The 20974-nt window shown below is 53.2% G+C and overlaps 1 protein-coding gene across 3 annotated transcripts in view; it reads left to right on the top strand.

The window, feature by feature from the left end:
* Positions 1-18366, top strand: part of TMEM121 (transmembrane protein 121) — a 38471-nt gene extending 20105 nt beyond the window's left edge. The window contains exons 2-3 of one of the 3 annotated variants that reach the window (XM_053985530.1): positions 13185-13254; positions 13356-18366. In XM_053985530.1, the coding sequence (XP_053841505.1) occupies positions 13798-14736 (939 nt within the window). In that variant the 5' untranslated portion in view covers positions 13185-13254; positions 13356-13797 and the 3' untranslated portion in view covers positions 14737-18366. Of the gene's footprint in view, positions 1-12774; positions 12862-13184 lie in introns of those variants that run through there. The other 2 variants (XM_053985529.1, XM_053985528.1) reach the window with 2 other exon arrangements.
* Positions 18367-20974: the final 2608 nt, after the last annotated feature.

Genomic DNA, 20974 nt, shown 5'->3' with positions numbered 1-20974 from the left:
CCAGACTGGGGCACCCTCAAACAGCCCAGGAGCAAACCACCCAGCTTGCATTCTCCACTCACTTGGTTCAGCAAAGCTGAAATAAGAGAAATCACATCAAAACCAGTCCTTGGGGGACTAGAGATGCTCCAAGTCTGGAGAGAGCAGAAAGCTGCCGGTGCTTGCCCTGGAAGAGCAGGGTTCGTGTTGCAAAGCTGTTCCCAGCTGCACAGCCCTGGTCCCCAGCGCTGTTTCTGAGGTGGGAACACCTGGCAGTGGTTTTTGTGGTGAGCTGAGTCTTTGGTCACTGCCTGCACCCTGCCTCAGCCAGCTCCCCCCAGCCCAGAGGGGCCAGCCAGGCGCCGGGGGAGGACCAGGAGCTGGGAGGATTCCCCTCTCAATTCGGCTGCACCCCACAGACCACAGAAATTAATGATTTTCTGTCCCTTATTTGGCCTCTGTGCTCATCCCCAGCCCTTCTGGGCTGCAGAGGACGTGGGGACACCCCTGCAGGGAGAAGCTGATCCTGCTGGTGGCTACAGGGTGCCGGCATTATGTGGCACTGTGGCAGACACTGGCTGCCTAATTACACAGCAATTAACCACCCAGAGTGGGGCCATCCTTACTTGAGGCAAATCTATAAATATAGGCAAGAGCTGTCATGCAGAGGGACACAGCAGAGGAGCACCCCTGGGGGAGTGGGGGAGGATCTCACTGGATTCCAGGGGGACCTGGGCTTCCAGGAATCCCAATGACAAATGGTTGTTGCCTAATGAGGCCACGGGGGATCCCATGGGAGAGTGCTGGTGGTCCCAGCCAGAGGGTGGGAAAGGCTGAGGCTGAACAAGGGTGGGAGAGGGAAAATGGTGGTGCAAACATCAGTGCAAGATGTTGCCGTGGTGCTTGGGGAGGGCTTCCAGAAGCAGTTTCAGAACACAAATTAAAATAGCAGCTGATTGCAGCTGCACTCGCTGTGCCTCTGCAGCCAGGTGGGTTTTTGACTGCCCAGCAGTGGCCCCTGGTCCCCACCAGTCTCCCCCAGCCTACCCAAATCTCACCACTTCTTTAGCTGGGATTCAGCACTGCCTGTTTTGTACAGGAGGGATGCTCTGCAAACACCAGCTTTCCCGTGCATCATGCACAGGAAAATTCAGTAAGAAACACCTGCCATTTACCACATTTCATGTTCTCTCTGGAAAACTGGGAAATGTCTGCTCCACTCCACACTTTATCCCCCTTTTCTAGGCAAGAGTCTCCCTCCCATTGAGGGAGAATATGTGTGATGACTTTGTGGCCATTAGTGTATGGAAAGGAGTTTTATTGCTCTTCCCTTTGTTTGGCATCAGTTGGGAATGAGTTTTGAATCCTCTTCCCCTGCATCTATGTTTTCTAGCAAACCAATTCAATGTTCCTGAAAAGTCCAAGCCATTTGCTACTTCAAATGCAATCTAAAGTTATCAGCAGAGGGGAGGGAAGGAGGAGAGTAAAATGACCCCAGAGAGAAAGGAAATATTTCTGAGGCTGAACAAAGCATCCCAGGATTGCTCCTAGCCACTCTTTGCAGTTGTTTTGTTTTGCTAAAAAACCCAAGTGAAAATAATTAAATGTCTACCAAACAGAAATAATTTATATTGGATTTTCAGCCTGTCTGCCAGACCAAAAACTAACTTGTCATTCTGACAGCCCTAACCAGCACCAGGGAGGAGAGGAGCTCTCTGTCCTGCCCTGGAGATACCCCAAATCCCACCTGTGATGCACACTCACAGCCCCATGGCTGTGACCTGGAGCTGGGTGATGCCCTCACTGGCATGGGCTGCTGTGGTTGTTCCAGGGTGCCAGGATGAGGCTGGGCATTAGCCATGATTGCTTGGCTGGGATCAGCAGCAAGGGAGCTTCCCATGCACATTTTGATTTAAAATGCCAGAAAAGAGAATGAAAAATTAGTCCGTTCTGAGCACATTTAGAAAGGAATGACTTCAAAAATCAACAATTCAGGGCAAGTCTCCCTTTTTAAAAGATGCTTCTAAATTAGCCATTTTGGGTGAGTCTCCATCTCTCATCCTCTGAATACCCCTTGTCCCTCCCATTTCATGGAGGGGAGAAAAACAGTTAGCAGTTCCTCACTCTTAAACAGCATCTTTCAACAGCTGGCTAAGCTGCAAAATGGATTAGCTTTGCCTTACAGCTCTGTACACAGCAATTTCAGGCTTGCACAGGAGTTGCACAGCCTTTCCAAGCAAAACATTCCCTGTGAAGCCCCTTCTGGGGATGCCAGGAGATGGAAATGAGCCTCTGGGGCAGCAGCATGCTGGGGAGCAGGGATGGAGAACGCCAGGAGAGGTGGGAGATCTGCTCCCACACACAAAGCCAGCACTGAATGTGGGCAAGGCACATTTTCCTGTCACCAGGAATGAGGAGGGAAGGAGTGAGCCCAAAGCCTGGCAGGCACCCTGGTGCTGGGAGCCTGGATCTAGGGCTGAGGAGATGGGCAGAGTCCTCGGGTGAGCATCGCCTCCACCCCCAGGCACCTGCAGGTGTGGGGACAGGGGTGTTGGAGGGGTTGGTGGCAGGTCCTGGCCAGCTGGCCCATGGGACAGCAGTGACCCTCCCACAGGGGTTGTTTCAGCCCTAGCAGTGGGTGAGGGCAGGGCAAGGGCTGCTGTGTCTGAGCACTTCGTCCTGCTTTCTCCCTTGTCCAAGCACCAGCTTTTAAGCTTGCCAGCCTCCCCTTCTGCAGGGGAGACCTCACCCAGCCCCGTCCTTCTGGCAGGGGCTGAATTGCTCTTTCTATGGCAGGAATTAACTCCTGCTCTGGCCATACAGTCCCACGCACAGCGTGGCTGGAGTGAGAGCCCTGGCGATGTGCTGGCCAGGAGAAAGCTTGGAGGGACTGGGAGGCAGCCTGTGCCCTCCAGGGCCAGCCAGGGAGCCCGTGTGTGAGCAGCAGAGATAACCTCAGCCCTAGGGCCTCAATGGCAGTGCAGATGTCAGCCAGAGATTTCATGGCCAAAGCACATTCATCGTGCACCCTCTCCCCACCTCCCCTCCTCCCTCCCTCCCTCCCTCCCTCCCTCCACAGAGAGACCCGAATAGCAAGAGCCTGCTTTTGAGGTTGGAAGTCAGGTTTAGAATTTTAATGATATCCTGTATCCCACAGCCTTTTATTTGGGGAGAAACCGCTGTAAATGACCCATTTTTCTTCATATAATGATAATCATTACCAAGAGGAAAATGAGCACTGAAGCCGGGCACAAACGCAGTCATATACTAGATGGGGTGGCTGATTCTGACTGGCAAAATGCTACATGGAGAAATACACCTTTTATACTTAGAAGGAACATAAAGATGTCTTTAAGCATGCATGTAAATCTGTAACAAATAAGTAACTGTGGCTTGAAACGGGAAGCTGGAGGGAGCAGCTGTAAATATTTGATCTCTTTGGCAGAAAGCTCCAGCACAGCAAACTGTCACATCCTCCTGGGGGACAGGACCTGCTGCTGTCGGGTGGGGAGCCCATCTCCCACTTTCCATGCTGCCTCCATGCTGAGCTCCCTCCTCACCTGGCACCTGGCAACGAGGAATCTGGCAGCTTCCCAGCCCCTGGCCATGGCCCCTGCTCCTGGTTGTTTTTGAAGGAGGGAAAGAATTTCATTAGCAAGGAAAGCCTGAAAAGCCAAGAGTTTGTGCAAACAAAAGCCTTAGTCCCAAGAAGCAGCACACACCTCTGGGGTGCTGTCTGACCCACGGCTCAGACCCCTGCAGGGGCACTTGCTGGTGGTCTGAGCTGCTCTGGTGGAATCATCCCCACCTGGCTGGGGACGGATGTAAAGGAGAGGGAATACTGGAATACACAAGTTATTACTTCAAATCCCCCCAGGTCGTGCTTGTCTCAGCCACCCCAAGCCCTTCCTGCTGCATGCTGGCTAGCACACGTGCGAGGGGCTGTGGCAGTTCCCAGCACCACTCCTTTCTGGCTCCCAGCTATGGACAGGCGGTACTGTGGGGATTTTTCTTTGAGGTGACACTCAAGGCACCTAATTTAGTTCCCAGACTTCAGCCTAGAAGTCACCAGCTGCCTCTGACCACGGTGTTCAAGCACCTAAAAGTTCAATTAGGTGTGACCCAAGGAAAACCTATAAAAGTGTAATTGATTGGGAGGGCGAGTCCTGAGCCCAGGTAATTGCTCTCTTCCGGAGTAGCCTGCAGCAGCCCCTTGGCCTGGCTCATATGCCAAGGAGGGAGCTGGTTAGGTTTGTGAGTGATATAAGGAGCCTGGTCTCTGGGTGCTGGAATTGAATTAAACATCAACAAGACAGATTTTATTAGATTTATTAGATAGGCTGGTAGAGAGAAGGCTAGAAACCAGAGGAAGAGAAGTGTCTTCCTGGCGACCTCAGGGCTGGCATTATTTTTCTTGCACTGTGTCAGATGGGTGCAGTGTCATCTCCCAGGTGATGCCAGAGCAGCAGATGCCAGCACTGCCCCATCCCAGAAGCTGAGGCACAGGCAGGAGGAGGAGGGTGACCTCAGGCTTAGTGCCAGGGAGCCTGTCCCAGAAGGACCTGGCAGTGGCACGATGGAGAACAAGTGCAGAGCAGAATGCACCGAGGCCCAACTCCAGCCCATGGCAGCAGGAGCCCCCACCACAACCCAGCTGTGATTTCAACCAGGTTCATAGCTGTCTGCTGGAGGTGCAACACCAGGAATTCTCAAGCTGCTAAGGGCTCCTGACAACCGGCATGAGCTATTCTCATCAATAATTAACACTGGACCAGCCTTGCCAAAACAAATTCTGCAGTTGTGTGGCAAGGCAAAGGTCCCTTGATTTTACAAGCTACCCATCACTTCTGTCTTGTGTACTGTCCCTGCATTACAAAGGTTTGAGATGAGCTTTCCACTCAGAAAAATGGCATGATGCTAATGGTGAAGCTTTTACTGGGATACACCCAACTTCTGCTCAAGAGTCACTGCCCTGGGGAGCAGAAGAAGCTGAGATGCCTTCTCATCTCCTGGGGAGCTGGCTCAGCTGTCAGAATGCCAGGCTGAGCAGCAGCACGCCTGCTCCCAGGGCAGATGGCTGCCTTAAACCTGGGGGAGCAGCAGAAAGCCACATGTCACCAGAGGACAAGACCTGTTGTCACAGGAGAGGCCCTGCCTCAGGAAGGTCTCTGAGGGGCAGACCAGGCAATAAACCCTGTGGGAACCAGGCAGGCATCACCAGCAGTTCCACCTCAGGGTGGCCTGGGAGGACAGGGAGCAGCAAAACTACCCCATATTATTATCTGGATTATCTGGCTGCCCCATATCTGCTGTTCATGCAGAGCCTGAACCCTGGCAGTGCTGAGTCCTTCTCAGTGACACGTCCCACAGCCCAGGTGTGTGGCTGGGCAGAGGATGGCCGTGCCAGGCTCAGTGGGAGCCAGCAGACACAATTTCCTTTCATCACAGCCTCTGGGCTCTGCTCCTCCATTCCACCAGAACAGCCAGCAGCTGCCTCCTGTTAATTAAGAGCAGAACAATCACTCTTAATCAAAGGCCAGACTGGTGGCAGCAGTAGCAGCCTGCCGGGCTCATCCCACCTCCACTAACCCTGTGCTGGGGGCGGAGGGAATAACGGGGCACAGTTGTTTCTGTGCCATCCCAGCCCGGCAGCAGGGACAAGCTGGACACCACTCCCAGAGATGCCACTTGCTTTGTGTAGCAGGTGGTTGGCCTCCAGAGGCACCTCCCCAGCTCTGTGGTGCTGAAGCCACCTCCCCTCCTCGAGCACCCAGGCCCTCTGCTCGCTTGGGGCCTCAAGGGGAGTAAGAGCTCCTGTGAGAGCAGGACACCACAGCCATTCTTGCTGTCCTGCCACCCTAGCACACGTGCTGGAGCAGGACCTCCCAAAAGCTATTTGAGTGCAGAAAGTCCTCAATGCCTTCACCATCAAGTAGAGCAGAGCTCTCCAGGATTGTAGTTTGGGAGTCAGACCTCCTTGTCCTCCCAGCTCTCCCCTTCGCAGCTTGCATTGCTTTCCTTGCATCTGGCACGTTCACCCACAGCCTTTCCTTGCACTGTGTGGGTGAGGGAGGAGAGGAGAGGTCCCTCTCCTGCTGCCTCAAGTCTGACAGCCAGCCTGGCCCAGAGCAGAGGAACCAGCAAGGGTTCCTCTGCAAGAGCCTGCAAGGCTGCTCGGCTAGCTAACACAAACAAGAACCCCTAAAACCCAATCCCAGGATGCAATGGCTGCCCTCATCCAGCCCATGCTGCAGAGTCATCCCTGCCTGAGCACCCTCTCACACAGGCAGGAGGTGCCAGCAGATCTCAGATGCATCTTCCCTGGTAGATCTCCAGAGCTCTGCCCCAGAGCTTCCAGCATCTCCTTCCCCACAAGCATGTTTTTAGCGCCAGGAAACTCCCAGCGCTCTCCTATTTATAGCTTCACACTCCAGTTTTCATTTGATTTTAATTAGCTGATTCCCTCTCCCACCTGCTCTCAGGCACCTAGTGGATTGGGTGAGGATGCTGGGAGCAGCACTCAGGAAAGTTTGTACCTCTCTGCCAGCACCCAGGAGAGTGAGGACAAGGATGAGCAGGAGCAGGAAGCTTTCCATCCTCCATCTGCAGGGATTTCCAGCAGGCAGTGGGGGAAAGCATCTGTGTGAGGGTTCTGCTCTGGCTCCATGATTTCCTTTCCCCCAGCACTGACAGTGGGAGGTTATTTGAGGACATGGTTGTGAGTCACACACAAAAGTACATCCTCAGGCTACCGAAACTGGATCCAAGTTTTGTGTTCCTGGCCTGGCTCGCTCCTGGTGCTTGCATTCATGCCTACTGATGGCACAGGAAAAATCCAAGCTGTGGTCTTTGTGTGCAGGTGGAACTTGTTGACCACTTGAGTGAGGCCTTTCTATCCAGGAGGGCACCAGCAGAGGTCAGAGCTGGTGGTGTGCTGCTGGATTTTAGTGAGGTGATTTGTTCAACTGCAAGTTGCAGGTGCACTCCCAGCCCTGCCATGCCTGGGGCAGGAAGTACTTTTCTTCCCAGCCCAAGGATGGCACAGCTCCTTCAGGGGACAGCCAAACAGCTTCCTAGGCAGGGGACAGGACCGGTGAGGGCGTTGGTCATAGCTGCAGACAGCACCCTCTGGAGTGAGCTGGGAGCGTGCTGGAGGAAACACGTAAAATCCAACAGCATCTCCAAAAAAGTGGGGGGTGTGGAAAATGCCAATCACTTGGTTTTTAACACGTATAAAGTTTAATAATAATAAAATTGTTATAAAAATAATAAAAATTTAGAGTTAGGCCAATTACAAGACAATAAAAAGCAAAGAATTACGGACGTCCGGATGCTCTTGGGCACTTAAGCCACGACAAGCATGCCTTGGGAACAAAGGAATCACCTTAAAAGCAATAGCCTGTTGCATATACAAAACACTTCATGATTATGCATATATTTTATTTAAAACAAGAAATTCATCTGGTACTTGTCAAAAAGTTTCTGTTAATTCCCAGGTGCCTTCGAGTCTAAGTCAGGCTTGAAGAAGTTCATTTCTGTTGATAAGGAAAGCCATAAATTCCTCTCCTCTGGAAAATTTAGGGGTTTCTGTAATTGTTATCTTTGTGCAAAGAATTCCTTGATTATCCCATCTCTTTCTTGAGCTAGTTAAAAAGCATCTTACATAGTATAGTTTCTATTTTAACAATGTGTTATAACCTAAAAATACATTCAACACACTACTTGAGAGAATTAATACAGCATAACTTTCCAACATTACACATATAATATTCATTGTAACTATTGTGAAAAGCCAATCATAAAATATGCATTTTTCACAGGGGGGAAGCCTGGAGAACAAAAAAAAACCCACCTCAAACAAAAACTCCAAACCAACAAACCAAAAAGAGAGTTTAATTGGGTCAAATTCCCGCAGCAGGGGCAAGTCCTGCATCTGCAGGAGCGCTGGGATTTGGGAGGGCAGCAGGGCAGGGAAAATGCTGATGATTTGGCAGATCTGTGTAAGCCCAGGAGGAGGTAGCAGAGAGGGAAATGCCCCAGGACCAGTGGGCAAAGCTGTGCTGAAGAGTGATAAAGAGTGCAAGGAGCCTGCAGTAGGGAGAGGAGGGTGGGGATAGCTCTGTGAGCAGAAGCTGCACTCCACTGAACGCCACATGCATCTCTCACTGTGGCAAACATACATTCAGGCAGATGTTTGCCAAATGTGCCTTTTTTGGCAACAAACCAATGAACGGTGGGGAATGTAGATGCTTTTCTCTCTGGGGTTTGGTCCAAATTAGATAAAAGTCTTGAAAATCCACCCATGTTGGAAACACCAAGAAATTCCTCTGCAGAAGCATTTTTCTGGGAAAATGGTAAATTGTTTTGGTAGAGTCAAAATGTGGTATTATAATTTCACAATTTATGTACAAGTCAAAATGAACAATTTACCTTTAACTATTTTTAAACACCCGAAACGTCTAAAAAGGCACTTTTTTTTTTGACATGTCTGTCAAGTATCATCAAACTCAGCATGGCTGTGAATGGGGAGATGTTCCCAGCAGCTGCAGCTGCCTGTATCAGCAGGAGAGCCGTGACCAGGATGGCTGTGGGGGACAAAACTGGGAACAAAGAGGCCATCCATCCATCCATCCATCCATCCATCCATCCATGCAGCCAGCCTGTGCAGGGCTCTGGGCAAGCAGCATTTCCCTGCCCCATCACCAAAGTGGTGTGATTGAGAGGGTAGTTTTATTTTTTTCCTATTCAGACAACAGTTCTGGTACCTTCTGCTTGTGTTTGTTTTTGGGAAAGGGGCCTGAAATGAACTCCAAAGGGGACTGAGGGGGTTTGCAGCAGGAGAGCACAGTTGATGTACTCACCCGCATAAGCAGGAGCTGGTTTCGTCTGACAGTGCATTGTTTATTTTGAGCAGGTTCTAGGAACTGTTTGCAGCTCTTTCCCCATCTCTTGATGGGCCTACACAGTGAATTATCTGTAGTCATTAGCAAGTGGGCTGCTTCCTCCTCAGACACAATTAGTGGGCAGGGTCTGGAAAAATCTTCCTCAATCTCATTTCCTTCACAGGATGCACTTGAGAGCCCGGCGCTGCCTCGGAGGAGGCGGGGCACAGCCGCTGCCCAGAGCGACCTTCCCTGTTCCTCAGGATAGGAGCATCCTCCCTCCCTCCCTCCCTCTGATGGTCCCCAGGGACTGCCTGGGGTGGGCAAGGTGAAACCTTCAGGTCAGTGAGGCTGAGCCAACGGCAGGAACATGCAAAGGCTCGGGGACAAGCTGATTTAGAGTTTATTCTTAGTCAACACAGAGCTTGCCCTGCCTGTAAGCCCCACCCTTAGGTGGTGCACAGTCACAAGTAATTCAGGGAGTCACAAATCGTGTAAACAATGAACAGCAGCTCCCCGTCCCCCGCCTCTGCCGCGAGCAGGGCACCTAGCTGCGGTTCAGCGGCTGCCTGGAGCACAGCCCGCTGCCAGGGAGTGATGCCATCGCCTTGGTGGCTCTGCCACAGCTGCCCTGAAGTCCCGAGCACAGGTGGTTGTGCCCATCGCCTCCTCTTGGCCCACGCTGCCGGGTGGGAAAAGGCCCTGGTGGAGCAGCAGCTCTCTGATGGGCCAAGTGAGGGGGAGCTTTGGATTTACACTCGGGAAAACTGGAATAAATCAAAGCAATTAAAGTGCAAATGAAGCTTTAAGCAATGCGGCATCCTAATTACCTGGGAAGCGCGTTGTGTATACTTCTGTCTCACTCCCTTTTTTTACAATAGACAGGATCCAAATTACATAAATAATTTAAATTTATTTGCCAGGTAGAGCTGGGCTTTGGGAAGCGCCTGCTGGCGTTAATGACGGTGTTTTGCCAGTGGCTCCACGAGCCCTCCAGGCCGTCTGCAGCTGCTGGCTCCCCTGACTGGGAGATGGGGCTTTGTGGGCAGCTCCTGCATCCCACGGCTCCCGGCTGCTGTGCCGGGAGGGGCTGGCCTGAGGCAGGAGAGGAGGGCACCGTGATGGGCGGCCCGAAAGGGCAGAGCTAGCGGTAATTAATCACCGCAACCAGCCACCGGCTTCGCAGGGGAAAGCACAGTTCGGTTTTCTTCCAGACTGCCTGGGCTGGTGGTGGAGCAAGGCTGTGACCGCACGTCCTTGGGTAACCACGAGTGCTTTATAGCACCCGGGAGAGCAGGGAAAAAGAGGTGCAAGACCAAGAAATAACTTCTCAGACAGAGCAGAGGCACTAGAGGAATAGGGCAAGGGCTGGCTGCACCAATGCTGCTCCTTTCCCTCGGTGCCAGGGGAAGCAGGGCAGCGGTGAGAGTGCAAACCCTGCCCTTCAGCCGGGTCTGGACTCACCTGCAGTCTCATCTCATTGCACTCATCCCTGAGTCTCTCCAGGAAATCAGCAGCGCCCTCCATTCCCACTGAGGCCTCTCCCATCCCGCAGGGAAGCTGGGAAAGGGGAGGCTGGGCTGGGAAATGGGGTGTCCCCAAACACACCCCAGAGAAGGAGAGGGGACAGGCTGCTGCTCCCCATTCCCGTTCCCTGCTGCTGGCCTTCACTGGTGGGGCTGGATGGTGGCCTTGGGCTGTGCCTTGTCAGCTGGTGACACGCTGACCGTCACTGAGGTCATTTGCTCGCTCCAGCGCAATGGAACCATTTGAGCAGGGCAGAAGTGGAGGAGAATAAGCAATTAGGGATTGAATTTTGTCCCGGTAAGGAGGCACGTAGTTGCCAAGACTGAAGCATTGCTCCATCACCTGCTTGTGGGAGTCCTGGCACCAAGAGGGATGCCAAAGCTGTTAGATCCCTTCTTCAGGAAGCTGCCAGCCTGGCTCACTGATATCCATAGTGCTCCAAGCTCATTATGTTCAGGTGGGCTGCCTTTTATTTGCAAGAATTCCTGCAGGAAGAAACTTCTGTGAATACTTGTCTAAACCAATATTTGCCTCAGATGTGCTCTTGTGGCTGTCTGACGTGGTTATTGTCTTGTTTACTCAGCACAGTTCTCAGGCAGTTTCTGAATGTACTGTCCGATGCGGTCATTTAAAAGTCACAAAGTCATGGTTCTTTAAAAACGACCTGCTTTTCTCTAACAGTCCTCCAAGGAGAGTTTTATGTGCCCTCTCCCCGACAGGCTAGTCAGGCATCACTCCAGTTGGCAAGCTCTGCTCCATGGATCTGCAAAGGACCCTGTATTTTCCATGAGGGCTGCGAGGGGTGGGGAGAACACCAGCTCTTGGACAATCAGGGGAAGAGCTTGCCCTGCAGCAAGTGCTTGGAAACTATTTGGGAAAGGCAAGAGAGGTGCTCAGCCTGGGTAGTTCATGATTTGACAGGGGAGGAAGCAGCGCCAGAGCCCTGTGACTCCCCTCTGAAAGGTCACCACCGCAAATGTTTGTCAAACCCAGCCCGGGCTGCCGTGAGCCCTTCAGGAGCACACACCGGGGAAGGATCTGCCATCCGAGCGTATTTTTTTTGCTGATAACGATCTGTTCAGCACCGGTGGTTAAAGACCTGCTGGCCGCCGCTGTAAACGCTGTGAATTAACACCTTTCGGTGCCCTGGGTGTTCACCAGGAGGCAGGAAAGGGTTTTCTGTCTGGTTTCACGTAGGCATGAGGAGAGAGCTGTGCCTTCCCCCAGCTCCCCAGACCACACCAGGAGCTCACAGGGCACAGGGGCAGGATTTGCAAGCAAGCTGCTTCCAAGCCTCACTGTGCTGTGATGCAACCCACTGCCCTTTAAATAACCGCTGTCTTTTGAAGGCATAAATACTTAGAGAGTGAAAGGAAAAAAAAAAAAAGCCACCATTCCCTCCTGAAAGACCTAATTTATGTGGAATTATCTCTCCTTGGCTATAAATCCTCTGTAAAACTTGGCACGAGTTTTAAGGCAGTTACAGCAATGACCGTGTATTTTTATCTGAAACCTCTAGAAAGAATAAACCGGAGCCCCAAAGGGCAGCTCTGAGTTGTTGCAGAGAGCCACGCTGGCGAGTGGGCCTGCAGGGACTGCCTTGCCTGGGAAGCACCATGCAGCAGTTCTCATGAATTCCCACCACATCTTTTTGGTTTCTTTCTGAGCAATTCCTGCTTGAGAAATTATTTTAACATGCCAGTTTTCCTTGCTGGCAGCAGACTCAGAAGAGCATCCCGAGGGTCCTGGCTGAGGCAGTAGCTTTAAGTCCCTTGCTAACGTTTGCTAAGCACCACATCCTTTGGGAACCAGGGCACAGGTACAAGCGTCCCTGCTGTCCACCTACTCAGGCACAAGGCAGGGCTGGCTCTGACTCATCTGGCTTCCCACTTTCTCTTCTTTGTTCTTCTTGTCTCCCTGAAGCAGGAGAGAATCTAGCTTTTATTTAAATGAGGCCCTATAAACATAAGCAGCTGCAAAGTAGGGCAGGTTTTTAATGGCTTACACCTCCTCGGGTTTGGCTGCTTCCCTTCAGCCTCTGTGGCTGTGATCATGGTCTATCTCCACGTGAGCAGTTCAAGGACACCTTTTGCGTGCACTGGGGCTTACCTGTTCATTTCTGGGAGCGCATTCCCTGCACAGAAAAGATTAACAAATTACTTAGGCGAGCACAGCGGGACGAGGAGGAGCTGTGTCCACAAGCAGCCGAACCAGTCCAGAGAGCTGCTGGGACGTCATGGCACCCTGGGGACAGCTCTGCCCTGTCCCCCATGTGCCAGCCCTGACGTCACCCCTGCTGCGGAGGGTCGTGCCCCACACCCTGAGAGCTGCCCAGTAACTGGTAGAATCTCATGGCTGTAGTTATGCAGAACTGTCCAGGCTGGGACCTCTGCAGTAACTTGTGGGTCTGTGACCCTCTTGGAGCAGGGATACCTGGAGCTGGGAATGCTGAGAGCCTGTGTGTCCCCACCAGGTTTGTGGTTTTGTGTCGGCGGTGCTGGAACAGCAGAAGCACACAGGGCGGGAGCTTGCTGGGGAGCTCTGGGCGGGCAGTGCCCGCGGAAGGGCAGCAGGCTGCGTTTCCCGGCAGGACAGCCCAGTGCTTGTGCTCAGTGAGAGCTGTTCTGCACGCTCGCACACAGGCCGTGCGGTGGGAGCCCCAGTGGTGGGGTGGCGCCTGCTGGGAGCCCAGCTCAGGCTGCGCTGTGCTGGGAGCTGCGGGGGTTGTCACTGCCACCATTCCGTGGTGAGCTCACGGAGGGACCCTAACGCTTGCTCTTTGCTGTCTTTTTGCAGGAATGGAGGGATGCGGGTACAGCTGGCAGCGGCAGGACACCAGCACAGCCCTGTGGGGATAGGCGTGTAGGTGAGGACACAGCGGGAGCCCCCCAGACCCCAGAGGAACGTGGGATCTCACTGGGAACCGGGAGAGCTCCCCTTCTGCCCCGTCACCCGCCGTGTTTCCAGGGATCTATACCGGGATTTGGGGCTTGGAGCCTGAAGGCGTGCTAGTACCATAGGATTGACAGCGATGGGGGACCCACCACCGAGGAGGGACATTCCTCCAGGAGGCCCTGCACACCCGTGAGCCCTGGCTGCCGGTGGTGGAGGGTGCCTGGGGCTGGGCTGCTCAGCCAGCCCTGGGCTGGGGGCAGAGCCACGGTGCCTGCAGGGCACGGCCACTGAGGGGCGAAGGGCTGGCGTGGGGTCTGCAGGGGCAGCCCCGAGCCCTGGGACGGTGGGGCTGCCAGCCGAGCCACTGCTCCTCCAGGCACCTCTTCCCGGGGTGGCAGCGGGGGACAGAGCGGCGCTCGGTCCCTGGGCTGGCCGCGGATGTGCCCCCGCGCAGCGCCGGCGGGACCGCTCCCCTAGTGCCGGCGCCGAGGGACGCAGGGCCGCCCGCCTCGCCATGGTGCTGCCGCCGCCTGACAAGCGCCACGTCTGCCTGACCACCATCGTCATCATGACCAGCATGGCCTTCATGGATGCCTACCTGGTGGAGCAGAACCAGGGGCCCCGCAAGATCGGCGTCTGCATCATCGTGCTGGTGGGGGACATCTGCTTCCTCATCGTGCTGCGCTACGTGGCCGTGTGGGTGGGCGCCGAGGTGAAGACGGCCAAGCGGGGCTATGCCATGATCCTGTGGTTCCTCTACATCTTTGTGCTGGAGATCAAGCTGTATTTCATCTTTCAGAATTACAAAGCAGACAAGAAGAACCTGGAGACAGTGGCCAGGAAAGCTCTGACCCTACTGCTCTCCATCTGCGTGCCGGGGCTCTACCTGGTGCTGGTGGCCTTGGACAGCATGGAGTACATACGGACCTTTCGGAAGAAAGAGGACCTGCGGGGACGCCTCTTCTGGGTGGCCCTCGACCTGCTGGATATCTTGGACATCCAGGCCAACCTGTGGGAGCCACACAGGACCGGCCTGCCCATCTGGGCAGAGGGGCTCATGTTCTTCTACTGCTACATACTCCTCCTGATCCTGCCTTGCGTGTCCCTCAGTGAGATCAGCATGCAAGGGGAGCACATTGCCCCGCAAAAAATGATGCTCTACCCCGTTCTCAGCCTGGTCACCATCAACATCGTCACCATCTTCATCCGGGCCATCAACATGATCTTGTTCCAGGACAGCAGGGTCTCCACCATCTTTATCGGCAAGAACATCATCGCGATCGCCACCAAGGCGTGCACCTTCCTGGAGTACAAGCGGCAGGTGAAGGAGTTCCCGCAGAACGCCATCGCCCTGGAGCTCCAGCAGAACTCCCTCTCGCACAACCAGACCATCCACAGCGCACAGGGCATCCCCCACGAGCCGTCGCCCACCAGCGAGATCCTGGACACATGAGGGGTCCCCCAGGCCGGTGTTGGTTCCGATGGCCCCGTGCCGAGCGGAAGAGGGATGATGCTGCTTTCCTGCTGCCCGGCGCGAGCACGACAGACAAATCCCGGCAGTGAGGGCTCTTCTAGGCACAAAACCACCAACGGCATTCTAATTGAGCTATGGGGTGTCCTCTAGACGTCTTCATCTCAGGTATAACCCTAGGAGTCCTCCAGACAAACCAAATGGACTTGCAAAGGACCTGAACCAGCTGACCCTCTCTCCCCCTCCTGCCACCGTCTCCCCTCCCGAGCAAAGACCGCTAAGGTTGCAATGTCCCTTTTTACTCCCCGAGCACCTCACCTTTACTCCAAGCCTGGATCGAAGGTTTTGTTACTGGAGACCTTTTTACGGAGCGGGGACGCGGGCATAGGGGTGTGGACTGGGGGGGAGGGCGGGGGGTTTGAAGCAGTAAACCCTGTGATCGTAGATGTCTCTTATCTCCAATGGTTGTGTTTACAGTTTCCTATTTATATCGGCTCCAGGGGCTCTCAGGCTGCCCTGTGGGCCAGTGTCCTCGAGGTGGACGAGAGCAGGGAGCCCTGCAGTGGGGAGGGGGCTGGGGCCAGCGTGACTGCCCTGGCCCAGGCTGAGGAGGACTGAGCCTCCACCAGCACCCTGCACCAACTCTGCCGGGAGCAATATCTGATGAGCTAAAGCTAACCTAATGCTGGTGTTTTACGTATTTCATTCACTCCAAACGACTCAGCACAATATTTCTATTTTTAGAAGGGCCCCTCTCTCTCTCCCTCTCTCTCTCTCTCCCCCCCTGCCATCGAGAGCCTCTCTGCCTGCAGCAGCCCGAGCAGCCTCCCCAGCCCCCGGCACTGCTGCTGGCAGGCAGGGGCACCCAGGAGGGGTTAGGAACGAGGATGCCGATGATGCATTTCACTCTGGCATCAAGCATTTATAAAGAGGGCTGCTTTCCACAGCTACTATATTTTTAAAATAAATATTAAAAAAGAAAAAAAAAAAAAACAAAAAAAAAAAAACAAAACCCCAAACAAAAAAAACCCCACCAAACCCCAAAAAAGAGCCGGGAAGAATGTGCTGCCCCAGGCAGGTGGCTTGGGGATGAGCAGGGCTGGGGTCTCCTGTGCAGCTGTGGGTGGTGCTGAAGGGCTCAGCCACGGGCAGCAGGGTGGGAGGCGAGGGCCAGCCGGACAATAAAAGCCCCATGAGAGCAATGGCTTCTGGTGGTCTCTTTTCTGCCAGCGTGGGGAGGGTGGGGCTCAGCTCTCGTGCAGCCCAAATCACTTGTCTCTGCTTCTGTCCGCCTCCCCTGGACTCCCAAGTGCCATCCCGAGGTGCTGTGCCCTGCGCTCACTGAGCAGTGGGCCCAGAAAGGAAATAAATCATTTTTGCAGTGCTGCCCCACAGCTGGGTGCGTCCCATCTGCCTGACCCTGGGGGGAGGCACAAGGAGGCAAGCAGAAAAACCTGCATCTCAAACATGCTGAAATGGGGTATTTTTGCTTTTTCTAAACAAAATGTTGCATTTTGAGGAGATGGAATAAAATGCCTGGTGCTATTTACATTTCTCTCCCATATTTTCCCCTGGCTCTGCTTACCAAATTTGACCTAAATCCACAAATCATTTCAGTTTCCATCTTCTCAGCCCATCACAATCTGTCCAAAACACTTCAACCATCCCCGATCCAGACTTCCAATTTTAGGACAAAGCAATCGCAGTCTTGCTTGGTCACTCTGTCACCTAGGGATAACTCTAATGTTAATTAAATCCACCGAGAAATAAAACAATAGCTTTGCCAACAGAAGTGAGTTTGCAACAGATTTAGCCAATTGGAAAAGTTTCTTTTCCCTTTCCCTCGGGAAACGTGAGAGGAAGTGGGCAGGTGATTTAAAAGGTATTAGCAGAAATTAATTAAATTGCTAAATTATTCTGGAATACCTGTGGAATTACATATTACATCTCTGCTGGATCCTTTAAAATACATGTGATTAGCATCAGTGCAATTAACTCCCAAGTATCTAATAACATTCTGCTGCTCTTTTAGGTAATTAATTTATGAGCCTTTGTTTTGTAGTTCTTCCCCAGAGCTGAGCAGAGGAAAATCTTCAGGGAAACCTCTGGCATGGTGCTGTGAACCCTGGAGGCTGGGACGTGCCAGCTGAGGCAGCGCCCGGCATCAGACTGAACCCTGATGCAGAGATCTTTTATCCTGAGGATAAAATCGGTGATCTGGTGGGTTACTCTGATGGGTTGGGTGCATTTTTGTTCTGTTTCACCCCGATAGCTAGCCCTGCGTCCTTGCCTTATACTGGAATGCATTAATATTCCCTTGAGCCTGAGCTATTGCTAAGGTTGTTTGGGGTGTCTGGCTGTGCTCCCTGAAGGCAGCCTGAATGGCAAGGGAATATTTCTTTATCCACCTGGTCCCATAACTTCTAAGAAGGTTTAGGAGTCCCCACAAGTTTTTCGTGAGGTTGCAAGACCCTGCTTTCTACTGCTGACGTGAGGTTTTTGTCTGTGGAGTGGGGTGTCCCTGTGTGGAAGGGCTGCATTAGGAGGTGGAGCAGGAGCAGAGGTCCTGGAGGTGATGCTCACCTGGGATGCACCACATCATTCCCAAAAAGCCACAGGTGCTCGAAGCCTGCTCTGGTGAAGGGAGAGGGAAGAGGCTTTTCTCATCTTCTGCTGCTCATCATCGCGTTCTGCCTCAGCAACGCAGCCCTTTCTCTTCAAAGCCACCTTGAAGCAGAAATGATGAGCTGGCCTCTCCTCAGCAGCTGCCAGAGGAAGGCTGGGGAGCAGGGAGGGGTGAGCTGGCTGGGAAAGGCAGAGAGCCAGAGCAGCCAGCAGAGCCCCTGGGGCATGGTGGCAGCACAGCAATGGCAGCACTGCAGCTGCTCTGCCCACTGCCTGCTGGGGGTGATGCCTCTTCCCCAGTATCCAGCCCTGCCAGCACAGACAAGCCTCTTGGGAGCCATGGAACCAGAAGGAGGGCTGGCACAGCGGCTGGGCAGGGTGGCTGGCTCCCAGCCTGGCTGGTTGTTAGGGGAGGGTGATATTTTGCTGTGGGCAATGAGAACTAAAGGAAACAATTAAAACTAAATAGGCTGGAACCGAGCAATTTTTCAGCTTTCCGCTGAGAAGGAAAAGAGCTCCTTTGTGAACAGTGAAATCCTCCTGGCAAGCTGTAGAATCCCACCTGATGAAGCAAAAGCTGCACAATTGCAATGCAGAAGGGATCCCTGTGCTCCAGTGGAAAATCCATGGGGGTGTTGTCCCTTGCTGCCATCAGAACCAGGCCACGAGCACAAGGCAGCCGTGCCCTTGGCAGGGGAGGCTGGTGGTGCTTTGGGGACAAGGCTGGTTCTGTCCTACCTATTGCCAGCCCACTGGTCAGTGCTGAGGCTCCTCCTCCTCCCAGGTGACAACCCCTGGAGGAGCCAGGTCCACCCTGTAGCTTGCAGGGCACATCAGAGTCATAGCACCCTCTGGAGATGCAAGACCCGAGCCCCCTGAGCCTTTCTGTCAGGCTGGTCCCAAGGGTCAGCAAACTGGCCGGTCCTGCAGAGGCACAGAGGAGCTGATACTGCCTGCTGGGCAGTGGCAAGGGCTGGGCTCTACCCACTCGTTTCCCAGGCATTGTGGCACTGCAAAACAGGAGCTCCCGAGTGGAGCAAAGTGAGCCGTGCAGGCTGTTAGAGCACATCTAGCCCAGGCAAGCCCACCTGGCTCCTGTCCCGCTGTGCAAAATTTGGGCAAAGTGGCAGCAAGGGGCTTGAACTGCTGCATGCCTGACACCGTCTGTGAAAAGAGCCCAGCCCCAGCTCCTGTGCCCCAACAGCCTCGGGGTACCTGCAGTAGCTCCTCGCTGCCTTGGGCTGAACCACAGGTTTTTACCCTGCTGGAGGTCGCACGCAGCCCATGGCAGCCCAAGCCTCTTGCTGCTGCATTCAGCTGGGGGGGTGCTGAGTGGGGCTCGAGCTTGGAGCTTTTCTTTCCCGAGGTCCTGGCAGCCCTCACATGTCCTGCTTGTCCTCACCTCCTTCTGGCAGGTGAAAATCTCTGATGCTGCAGCCTCTGTGCAAGGCTGGAGAAGGGTTCAGTCACTGAGCTGAAAGCACCCCACGGTTCTGCCGCCAGATTCTCCATGTGAGCACGGCTCTGGTGACTTTGCAGGGCCCAAAAGGGCTTGGAAGGATCTGGGAGAAGAAATCCACCCACCAGGGCCATGCAGCACGAGGATGGACTCTCTGCAGTGCCACCCAGTGCAGCTCCATGCACTGTCCCCTGGAACCATGCATAAATAAGGATTTTTTTTTTTTTTTTTCCGTTGGATCAGTCTGGGTTAATTTGATGAGCAGAGACAGGCTGAACTTTCATGCCAATAACTGTTTTCTTCCCGCCTGCCCTATATTTGCTTCACTTTTTAAGCTCAGGCCAATGATGTAGTAGAAAACACAGGGCAGGTGTCGAGAGCACCTTGACAGCAATTCCCATCCTCCTAAATTCCTCCTGCCCAGGAACTGTGGCAAAAGTTTGAGTTTCACACCAGTTTAATCCTAACTGAATGCTCTGAATTCTTCAGTTGTGTCTGGTTTTTAGGTCTGGCATCCTTGAAGAACAATATCCATTTAAATTGCTGATTTGGGCTTGCTCATTTAATTTCATCTTAATAAAGATTTTATGTGGTTTTGACATATTCAGTGTCTCGAGTGTATTGACACGGCAGCCTGAAGAAGCATTATGACCATAATGGCTCAAAAAGCATTAAGAAGACCCTGGCAAGGTTTATTGATTGCCCTTTTTTTACAGCTGCTTGAACACAAAGACCAGTCATAGGGAAGAGCGAATACTGCGTTTTGTTTTTACGTGAGCTTCCCGATGTTACAACAGAAGGCATTTGCAAGCAAATGTCTGCAAGCTCTTCATCAAGACATGAAGAAGCAGCAGTCATGTTGCTGGAATGTTGTTCGGAGGGCGATTTTAAAGGAAAAATCCTGCAGATAGCAGAAAAGTCACCTCCAAGGAAGGAATGTCAAAGTGTAAATAAATAAGTAAGTGGTGAAGATGCCCAGGTCCTCCCCACTGGTGTATCCCAGAGGAAAAGCCCTCATGCCTCACTGGGGACGTGCTGTAGCACGTTGATGGAAAGGATAAATCATCTGCCAAAATCTGTCCTCAGAGCTGTGGGTTTCTCCATGGGCTCTTCCTGGCTAATGTACCCCAATGTCTGTGTGAAAGCACAAACGCACTGTGGGCATTTTCTGCTGAGTGCAACAAAGATAAAAACTGGTAGAATGATCCATCGGCAAGGTAGGAATGTGCTCGAGATGGGAGAGCAGAATAATTATCTCCTCACGACCAACATTTGCGTACTGAGATGCACCCAAGAGGCCCTGGCACGGCCACCTGCCCAATTGCTGATGGGAGGATTTTTTTAAAGGCAGTTTACTAATTGCGACCCATTTCCTCCAGCCCAGGCAGGGGTGCCTTCTGTTCAACCGAGCCGTGCACCGAGGAAGAAAACCAACTGCACCAGGGAGCAGCAGCTCCGCCTGCGTGGCCAGCAGATGTGCTGCTGGGTGGTGCCAGGCTGGCTCTGCCCTCTGGCCAGCCCAGCGTGCAGGTGCACGAGCCAGAACTTGGCTTCTGGGTAGGGCACAGGGAAGGAGCAAGAAGCTTCCTGGTGTCCCAAGAAGCAAGCGAACAAAACACATCCAGTGGTGACTGGTGCAGACTGAGGTCGAAGGAAGGACCTTCCTTCTCCACCCTTGAAGAGATGTTGCTACGACATCAGATCAATTTCGTGCCATAAAGCCAGCAGACACGAGGTCTGCAGGGTTCTGCAGCCACAAATACATTTTCTAGTGCCTTTCCGTGGCTGTAGGTGAGTGGTGATCCTTGCTCTCCAGGGTTCCCCTGCTTCTTCAAACCTGCTGTGAAACAGCAACTCATCGCTCACGGGGCTGAGGATGCTGAGAACCAGAGCACAACACCTCGAGCATGCCAGACACATCCTCCTGCACCCCAGGTGGGCCAGGCCAGCAGGCAGCTAAAAACCCAGCGTCCCAGCTCTCAGGGCTGCTCACATGAAGCTGGCTCTGCCCAGCAGAATAAGTACCTCAAGCAGAAAAAGGCACTGTTTCCCTTTCCTGTGCTGGTGCCAGGGAGAACTTAGTATTCAAAAACTGTTTTCGGATGTTTCACTTCACAGCTGGTGAATGAACTCTGA

Source organism: Vidua macroura, chromosome 9, assembly GCF_024509145.1.
Source record: "Vidua macroura isolate BioBank_ID:100142 chromosome 9, ASM2450914v1, whole genome shotgun sequence".
Taxonomy (NCBI): domain Eukaryota; kingdom Metazoa; phylum Chordata; class Aves; order Passeriformes; family Viduidae; genus Vidua; species Vidua macroura.
The sequence above is the reverse complement of the archived record's forward strand: the minus strand, read 5'-3'. Positions and strand labels throughout refer to the sequence as shown.